General features: G+C 44.8%; 2 protein-coding genes across 2 annotated transcripts; one reads left to right on the top strand and one right to left on the bottom strand.

Annotated features, from left to right (window-relative positions):
* Positions 1 to 4728: 4728 nt before the first annotated feature.
* ppp1r3b (protein phosphatase 1, regulatory subunit 3B) lies at positions 4729 to 9616 on the top strand. Its single transcript, XM_034115793.1, has 2 exons — positions 4729 to 4831; positions 5446 to 9616. Exon 2 carries the CDS (start codon positions 5460 to 5462, stop codon positions 6324 to 6326), a length of 867 nt encoding a protein of 288 aa, XP_033971684.1. The 5' UTR covers positions 4729 to 4831; positions 5446 to 5459; the 3' UTR covers positions 6327 to 9616.
* Positions 7011 to 8193, bottom strand: LOC117471014. Its single transcript, XM_034115792.1, has 2 exons — positions 7240 to 8193; positions 7011 to 7159 (listed from the first exon to the last, which is right to left on the bottom strand). The coding sequence occupies exons 1-2, from the start codon at positions 8141 to 8143 to the stop codon at positions 7032 to 7034; spliced, it is 1032 nt and encodes a 343-aa protein (XP_033971683.1). The 5' UTR covers positions 8144 to 8193; the 3' UTR covers positions 7011 to 7031.
* Positions 9617 to 10087: the final 471 nt, after the last annotated feature.

Below are 10087 nucleotides of genomic sequence, written 5' to 3'. Positions count from 1 at the left end.
TTCTAGATCCTTGACTTTAGACAAACAATTCAAAAGACAAAATGTATTTAAAGACCAATCTTTATTTGAAGGTGCGTCTTAACCTGAGATATTAGTTATACAGTAATAGTATTGACAATCTAAAAAAACTGAGCAACTCAACAGTCAACTTTATATTTATTATTGTCTAAAGCATTTATTATTTTCATTTTCCCCCTCTCATATTCAGTGTGGACGGATTGAGACAGCGTGGTGTCCAGAGAGCTGCAGAGACTTCAGGGAGAAACCTCCGTGTGATGGACGGATTGAGACAGCGTGGTGTCCAGAGAGCTGCAGAGACTTCAGGGAGAAACCTCCGTGTGATGGACGTCCAGTCTGTTGGTTTGGAGAGGACTGAGGGTCTTTCCTCAGCGAGGAGGACCAGGCCTGATGGAAGAGCCCATGCTGATACCACCTGATCAGGTCTGTCACTTTATTTGACTACATGTGTTTACTTATACATTTAATAGGTTTACACCTTCTGTCCATATGTGCTTTTTATTTAAAACATGTTTGATTAACTTTTGGTTCACATTTCAATAAATTGAATTTGTATTTGCACTCCTTTTGTCCATTATTCTTACTGAAAATGTTAGATTACACATTCACATCCGACTGAAGATTGGCCCCATTTATTTGTGACGTTGCAAACTCTGCGGTACAAGGTACATGTTGTGAAGCTCATGAAGTGAGGCAAATAGAAATAATCAGCTGATGGAGTGTAGATGTGGAAATAGGTGCATTCGATCAGCTGACTTCACAATAAAAGTAGTTTCTTAGTGAATGTCCTGTACTGGTCTTAACATCTCATAACATCAGCTTTTAATTTTCCTCTTGGATGTTCTTCTTGACCCTCAGAGAAAGAGGAGATGTTGAGTCGTGTCTTTCAGGCATGTCCTTTCCTAACAAAAATGACAGGAAACATAAAGCATATTATTGCAGAACAAGTGTGTTATTTATGAAAGAGGTGTGCTTGTGTTTAGGGGCTGTAGATATAATTATTTTGTAATTGTCATGTTTTATTTTATTTCAACAGTGAGCTACAAAGACAATCAGATTATGAATGAACAGTATGACATTCATCAACATTGAAATGTATTTTATTATCAAAATAATATTTAACTGTTATTAAAACTTAGTGCAACTGTAGAAGCTTGAAATCATAACTTTTACCACGTTTTTACAGACAATATAGAGAGATAAATAGCAGTTGTCACTATGCGTTAAATAGCTTTGCCTTCAATACCTTAAATTAGAAAGCTGACAGTAATATTGCTTGTTAACATCTAAATGTAACCCTTTGCATGGAAAAACCCCTCAACTTCACTGATGTGTAGGTGATCTAGTATTTAGTATTGTTTAATGGAATGTATATCAGTGTATTAAAGTCAATACTTCATTTATTTAAACCAATATCTTTCTTGATTCTTTGTACAGTATTTGTACCTGTGCTGAAGTTCACTGCTGTGAGGAGTCCAGTTCTGTCTCTCACTCTCTGGTCCATCCTGTCTGCATCACCTGCACACTTTAAACAAACAGATATATATGTAAAGCACCATGTGTACAAACAATATAACTTATTCTCTTCTGTTGAACATGTTGGATTGTGTATTGTCCGAGTCAGGGTCCTTTTTATTTTACTGTAACTTTGGAAGTTGTGTTACCAATGCTGTTGTGTTACTGTTTATTTGATACCAATTTGTTAATGCAATTAATAAAAACAACAAGGTTTGGGTTCGTTCTTCAGATGACTGTGACGTTAACGTGTAAGCTCAATAATGAACTCCAGCTCAACCAACCATATTGTAATATCGAAGTAATCATCTTGAAATATGACATTAATAATTGTAATATACACACATCTTATTGTGAGGTTGATTTCACATACACTACTTCGACGTTAGCTTGTCTACATACTAGAGCATAGCGGATTTAAATTAACCTTAGCGATGCATACAGTTCCTACCTACATAATAAAATATCTCTCTAAGTTACAAGGATGACCTTATTTTATCAACCTCAAACAGAAGCCTTTTGTTCTACAGTATTATCCCACTTAACGCTTAACACTTGTCTATTTCGTTTTAACCTTTATACAGTCTATGGCTTTAAGTTAACTTGGAGGATACGATTAGCATCGTTAGCACAGATGTAGCTACCACTCGCTTACACGCTAACCCAAGCCTTAACATTCATTACGTAGCTGATTAAAATCATAAACACATAAATAAAGTACTCGAATTTCACTTACCGCAAAACGGCATTCATGCACCGTCTGTTTTAACCGCAGAGCGAGTCACAATAGTCCGATATATAAGCATGAAGAACAAACAAACACGGCCGGGGTCAAGTTGTGTTCCCTGGATGAACTGAGCAGGCAGTGTCCCTGTAGCTTCACGGACGGAGCAGCTAGCAGAGAGACAAGAAGCTAACAGCAGCAGTCACCTGACAGAGCTGTCACTCAATGTGACCACGCCCTAATTTATGCAAAAACTTTAAGACCTAATATAAATAAAAGGGTCATGTTAGAAAACAATTCACTCACAGATTCATAATCACGAAGGTGGAATCTAACTATATACATAATAAAATGTATTGCATCCAGGGCTAGAAACGTTTTTTTTCTGCTGTGAAATTGGGCATTTTAACATTGGGGTCTATGGAAATTGCTCCTTTCTGCAGTCATCGCCTATCGGCCAATATATGAACTGCAGTTTGTGGCACTTCCGTATTGGCGTCCCGGCTCTTCCCCAGAGTTTGCCGCTTGGTTGCTCCACAGAGCTCCAATAAAGTCAACATCATTTAACTCTCCGTGTCGTACGATAACGATCAGGATGAGTTTTAAATCTCTGTCGGACTCGGGACGTGAGTGAATGTGTGACCCTGAAGGCATCTCAGTTTAAACATGTTAATACACACGCTAACAAAGTGTATATGTGTGCTTTTGAAATGAATAAACATGGCTAGGAAATAAAGCTTGTAATAAATACCGTTGTGCTTATTTTTATTTCCTATAGGCAGGTGTGCACATAACTTTTTTAGTGAGTTACTCAGATGAGTACCAGGAGACAGCGTTTGGTACTCACCCCACATGAAGCGTGGTTTTAATAAGTGCAGTCTTCCTCACTGTCCTCCTCAGTGTCTCCTTCACTGTCCTCTATTTACACTTCTTGCATGCTAGATGATGAAGATGATGAAGATGCACCTCCCTGTCTCTTTTTAAGCCTCCGATTTGCTTTCTCCAAAACTTGTTGCCAAAACTGTGAAGTCCTTGCATTTCCTGAGGCCAAGTTGAAGGATCAAATACTAAGAAATGATCACATGACTTGTAGTCATATCTGATTTCAGAGGAGGGAAGTAACAAAGTACATTTATTCAAGTACTGTACTTAGGTACAATTTATGCTACTTTGTACTTCTACTCCACTACAGTTCAGAGGTAAATCATGTACTTTTCCTCCACTACATGTAGTTAATACATTTTAGTTACTTCACAGATCTGGATGAATGATGTGAAATATAATCAAGTGTTAAATCAGACTTTAGTTCCACCTGGAGTAAATTCACAAGCTACCCTGCAGTAGCCTATACAAAGTCATTCAAACTAATTTTTAAACACTTTAATGATCAATAATTATAAAACATATCATATACATTATTATGAAATGGACCAATCTGCAAAATGACTACTTTTACTGTCGCTACTTTAACTAGGTGTTGATGATAATACTTTTCTAATTTTACTTGAGTAACACTTCATCCACCTAACCCCGTCTGATTTCAAACTCTTCCATTAACAGCCTGAGTAAGTTTGCAGCTGTGTGTTTTAACTGCAGCAGCTTGACCACAGAGCGTGACCGTTGTGATCAGCTGATTTTGCGCAGTTCTCCAGTGTGTGCGCGGGGCACAGAATGTGCACAGGGGAGTCTCCCACCGCAGCCAGTTGATGTAGTTTTGGTACAATTCTGTTGTACACACCGACGTTAACAGCAGCCCCGTCTGTGCACACGGCGACCAACTCTGTCGTCCAGTGATCTAAGCCTCTGCCTCCTGTGAAGCTTCACAGGTCCGTCGGTTATGTCCTGCGCGGCACGGCCAGCACCCAGTTCAATCAGTCATAGAAAGTCCGAAGATTTTTGCAGGGAGCGAAACGGCAAAGTGGCTGCTTAATGTCTTTGTTTTTTTTTGGACATGTCTAATAATTTACTCCACTGAGTGTTGACAAGAAACACGTATAGAAGAAATATGTGTTTTTGTTTTGATGACCTATCAGGTACGCAAAGGCGCGTTGTGACACAAGTGACGTTACGCATTTCAGATTGTTGCCGCGCATGCGTACCTGCGTACCAGTTATGTGCACCCCTGCCTATAGGAATATTCTTCATGCAAAGGGAATGCTAATGAGAAATAGCCTCTAAGCTAACTACAGTACTGTTACATTTCAGTGTTGATTGATATTCCTTTTGTTATAAAGCAAAAATAAATAATATAAAAATAAGTTGTAATTCAGTCAACATGTTGACGTATAGTAACGAGTGGAAATTAGCGTAATATTTGTCAGTTAGAAATCCCGTTACATCTCATTTTGACACCAATGAGCCTCCATACTTCCCGCGTCACGCCCCTCTGACGCGTCGATCACTCCGGCAGCTCGGCCTCTGATTGGCTGCTTGCAGGTGTTCACGTGAAGCCGGTGTGCCCCTCTCTGTGGCCTAGAGACTCAAAAAAAGAAACACTCAGAGCGCGAGAGAGCTCCTCGCGAGCGACAGATCAGAGGGAATCCGCCGCGTGATGATCCTCACGAGCGGCTGCAGGTAAAACCACTTCCTGTCCGCTGTTACTAGGCAGGTTCTGTAAGGCGGGAACTCTGGGAAGATTTTACAACATTTAAAAGGTTTTTTTAAAGTTATTAATGTCGTGTTTAATGTTGAATATATGCAGTGCTGTTAAGTTATTAAGTACATTTACCTAAGTACACATTGGAGGTACTTTCCCCGAGTGTTTCCCTTCTGTACTAATACTTTATATTTCTACATTTTGGAAGCTAGATTTTTACTAAACATTTATTCTACAGATTATTTTTCATTTATAATAAAACCTTGAGTACATAGCAGAAACTAAAATATATAACAATTGACCCAGTTCTAGTTCCTTAATATTCAGCACTTTTGAGGTTTATAAGGGTTTCATATGGACCATTAAACTGGTCACCTGACCCGTCTGTTTCTATAGACCAGTCTCAAACCAGTCTAAAGGTAGAAAGTAAAGAGTTGTAACTGTAGTTTGATCCAGACTGAGGTCATGTTGGAGGGACCAGGTTCATCTGAGTTCAGTCTGTGGCTTTAAGTCTGGTTTTATTGTCCTGTGTTTTGCATTTAAAAAGTATACATATAGAATGTAAAGAGTAACCCTGCCCTCTCTCCCTCAGTCCCCCCCCCCCTCATGCCGGTGGACATCATGCCTCTCTTCCTGTCCTCCTCCTCAGAGGACTTCCTCTACATCTCGTCTTCTGAGCCCCGGGAAGCGTCTCCGGAGGAACCGTCCTGCAGGAAGGAGTCCGGGAAGAAGAAGAAGCAGGTGACGTTTGCAGATCATCGGGGTCTCGCTCTGACTCGGGTCAAGGTTTTCTGTCCGTTCAGCGACGTCCGGATCCCTCGGAGGGTCCGGAAGAGGCTCAGTTCCTCTCTTAAGGACCTTCAGGACTCTCTGGTTCTGGACTCTCAGGACCTTAAGAACTCTCTGAGGGTCCGTCAGAGTCTCAGTTCATCTCCTCAGGACTCTCTGGTTCTGGACTCTCTGGTTCTGGACTTCGACCCGCCGGCCTCGGACTACCTGAGTTTCCGGCGCCGGCTGGACTCGGACCAGGTGTGTTTGTCCCACTGTGTTCTGGACGGGGGGGTTCTGAGCGGCTCGGTGCGCGTCAGGAACGTTTGCTTCCAGAAAGCCGTGAAGCTCCGCCTCTCGATGGACGGCTGGCGGTCTCACCGGGACCTGGACTGTGACTTTGAGACGGACTCGTACCCGAGTGCCGGCAGCGACTCGTTCTCGTTCTCCTTCCTGCTGCCCCCCCGCCTCCAGACAGGGGAGTTTGCGGTGTGTTTTCAGACGGGGGGCGGGCAGGAGTTCTGGGACAGCAACCAGGGCCAGAACTACCGCATCGTGCCGGCCTCAAAGAAGACCCGACGCCCCGATAACGCCTCTGATTTCGGGGTTCACTTCGACCGGTACGGCAGCCCCTCCTGCTCTCACGGGATCCTTCCTGATTGGCCGAGCTACGCCAGGTACGAGAACACAGGGCCGTACTACTGACCGCAAGTGGAGGTCACATGACTACTGACGGGAAGTGGAGGTCACATGACTTTACCGACCAATCCTCACTGAGAAATATCTGCAACCAAACGGTGTCTTCTCGCTTCGTGTTTTCAGTATAAAATGTCAATTTAATGTCAATGTTCTCTCATTAACAGAAAAGCAGCATTTAAGAGGTTAAAACTGCATCTGCCACTTCTGCATGAAAAATAACTTGGTTTTTATCTAGAAATGTTGCAGGAATGTTGTTTTGTATAAAACTTTTCATGCAAAATGCTATCCTGTTAAACTGAACTGCTGCTGTTCTCTGTGACAAAACCCCCACATTTAAACCCACGCTGAGATGCTCATCCTTCTTTGTTTTATGCAACAAATCAATAATCCAGAATCTAATCTGCAGATTAATTTAATTTATATATTTATTTGCAGCTCGTGTCTGGATATATTTGATGTGTGTTGCCTTTGGAAACAGCGTTAAGCCGTGAGCTGATTCTGAATATTTGCAGATTTCTCAACAGTTTATCGGCTCTCTGTTTCCCAACCGGCTGTCAGAGTCCACGTTACAGCAGACTGACATGTGAGGAGAGACATGTCTGCTCACATGTGAGTCCACGTTACAGCAGACTGACATGTGAGGAGAGACATGTCTGCTCACATGTGAGTCCACGTTACAGCAGACTGACATGTGAGGAGAGACATATCTGCTCACATGTGAGGAGAGACATGTCTGCTCGCATGTGAGTCCACGTTACAGCAGACTGACATGTGAGGAGAGACATATCTGCTCACATGTGAGTCCACGTTACAGCAGACTGACATGTGAGGAGAGACATGTCTGCTCACATGTGAGGAGAGACATGTCTGCTCACATGTGAGTCCACGTTACAGCAGACTGACATGTGAGGAGAGACATATCTGCTCACATGTGAGTCCACGTTACAGCAGACTGACATGTGAGGAGAGACATATCTGCTCACATGTGAGTCCACGTTACAGTGGACTGACATGTGAGGAGAGACATGTCTGCTCACATGTGAGTCCACGTTACAGTGGACCGTCATGTGAGGAGAGACATGTCTGCTCACATGTGAGTCCACGTTACAGCGGACCGTCATGTGAGGAGAGACATGTCTGCTCACATGTGAGTCCACGTTACAGCAGACTGACATGTGAGGAGAGACATGTCTGCTCACATGTGAGTCCACGTTACAGCAGACTGACATGTGAGGAGAGACATGTCTGCTCACATGTGAGTCCACGTTACAGTGGACTGACATGTGAGGAGAGACATGTCTGCTCACATGTGAGTCCACGTTACAGCAGACTGACATGTGAGGAGAGACATGTCTGCTCACATGTGAGTCCACGTTACAGCAGACTGACATGTGAGGAGAGACATGTCTGCTCACATGTGAGTCCACGTTACAGCAGACTGACATGTGAGGAGAGACATGTCTGCTCACATGTGAGTCCACGTTACAGCGGACCGTCATGTGAGGAGAGACATGTCTGCTCACATGTGAGTCCACGTTACAGCAGACTGACATGTGAGGAGAGACATGTCTGCTCACATGTGAGTCCACGTTACAGCAGACTGACATGTGAGGAGAGACATGTCTGCTCACATGTGAGTCCACGTTACAGTGGACTGACATGTGAGGAGAGACATGTCTGCTCACATGTGAGTCCATGTTACAGTGGACTGACATGTGAGGAGAGACATGTCTGCTCACATGTGAGTCCACGTTACAGTGGACTGACATGTGAGGAGAGACATGTCTGCTCACATGTGAGTCCATGTTACAGCGGACCGACATGTGAGTCCATGTTACAGCGGACCGACATGTGAGTCCATGTTACAGCGGACCGACATGTGAGGAGAGACATGTCTGCTCACATGTGAGTCCACGTTACAGCGGACCGACATGTGAGGAGAGACATGTCTGCTCACATGTGAGTCCACGTTACAGCGGACCGACATGTGAGGAGAGACATGTCTGCTCACATGTGAGTCCATGTTACAGTGGACTGACATGTGAGGAGAGACATGTCTGCTCACATGTGAGTCCACGTTACAGCGGACTGACATGTGAGTCCATGTTACAGCGGACTGACATGTGAGGAGAGACATGTCTGCTCACATGTGAGTCCACGTTACAGCGGACTGACATGTGAGGAGAGACATGTCTGCTCACATGTGAGTCCATGTTACAGTGGACTGACATGTGAGGAGAGACATGTCTGCTCACATGTGAGTCCACGTTACAGCGGACTGACATGTGAGTCCATGTTACAGCGGACCGACATGTGAGTCCATGTTACAGCGGACCGACATGTGAGGAGAGACATGTCTGCTCACATGTGAGTCCACGTTACAGCGGACTGACATGTGAGTCCATGTCGGTCCGACATGGACCGACATGGACTCGCATGTCGGACCGACATGTGAGTCCATGTTACAGCGGACCGACATGTGAGGAGAGACATGTCTGCTCACATGTGAGTCCACGTTACAGCGGACCGTCATGTGAGTCCACGTTACAGCGGGCCGACATGCGAGTCCACGTTACAGCGGGCCGTCATGCGAGTCCACGTTACAGCGGGCCGTCATGCGAGTCCACGTTACAGCGGACCGTCATGCGAGTCCACGTTACAGCGGACCGTCATGCGAGTCCACGTTACAGCGGGCCGTCATGCGAGTCCACGTTACAGCGGACCGTCATGCGAGTCCACGTTACAGCGGACCGACATGCGAGTCCACGTTACAGCGGACCGTCATGCGAGTCCACGTTACAGCGGACCGTCATGCGAGTCCACGTTACAGCGGACCGTCATGCGAGTCCACGTTACAGCGGACCGTCATGCGAGTCCACGTTACAGCGGACCGTCATGCGAGTCCACGTTACAGCGGACCGTCATGCGAGTCCACGTTACAGCGGACCGTCATGTGAGTCCACGTTACAGCGGGCCGTCATGCGAGTCCACGTTACAGCGGACCGTCATGTGAGTCCACGTTACAGCGGGCCGTCATGCGAGTCCACGTTACAGCGGGCCGACATGTGAGCAGAGACATCATGTCAGCAGGAAACACTCTACAGACAGTTTCTGTGTTTTTAGTCTTCAATGAAAATGAATGTTAATTTATTGTTTTTAAGAATCGTTGATGTGATCACTGAATGCTGCTCAATGAGAATGTTTTTAACTATGAAATGTTATTAAAGTTTTAAATCTGTCTGCTGTCTGCACGAGGGGAGACACAGAAATAAAGTGAAATATTTGTATAAGTTTTACTTCAGTTTGGTTTATTTTGAAGGTCACAATTACAGAACATAAAACCATTAATATAATATATAATTGTGTTAAAAATATATCCATAGCTCTTCATCTGGACATATTTCTGTGTACTTCTGTGTACAGTCGATGACCTGCTGCTCTCTGCTCTGTTTGAGAGGATCTAAAGGTCAGAGGTCAGTGTTTGAGCCGCTCTGCAAACAGCAGGATCTCACCTGAGTCTCACCCGAGTCTCACCCGAGTCTCTCCCGAGTCTCTCCCGAGTCTCTCCCGAGTCTCACCCGAGTCTCACCCGAGTCTCACCCGAGTCTCACCCGAGTCTCACCCGAGTCTCACCCGAGTCTCTCCCGAGTCTCTCCCGAGTCTCACCCGAGTCTCACCCGAGTCTCACCCGAGTCTCACCCGAGTCTCACCCGAGTCTCACCCGAGTCTCACCCGAGTCTCACCCGAGTCTCTCCCGAGTCTCTCCC

This window comes from Trematomus bernacchii, unplaced genomic scaffold (assembly GCF_902827165.1).
Source record: "Trematomus bernacchii unplaced genomic scaffold, fTreBer1.1, whole genome shotgun sequence".
Lineage (NCBI taxonomy): Eukaryota > Metazoa > Chordata > Actinopteri > Perciformes > Nototheniidae > Trematomus > Trematomus bernacchii.
This window is presented reverse-complemented; position numbering and strand designations above follow the sequence as displayed.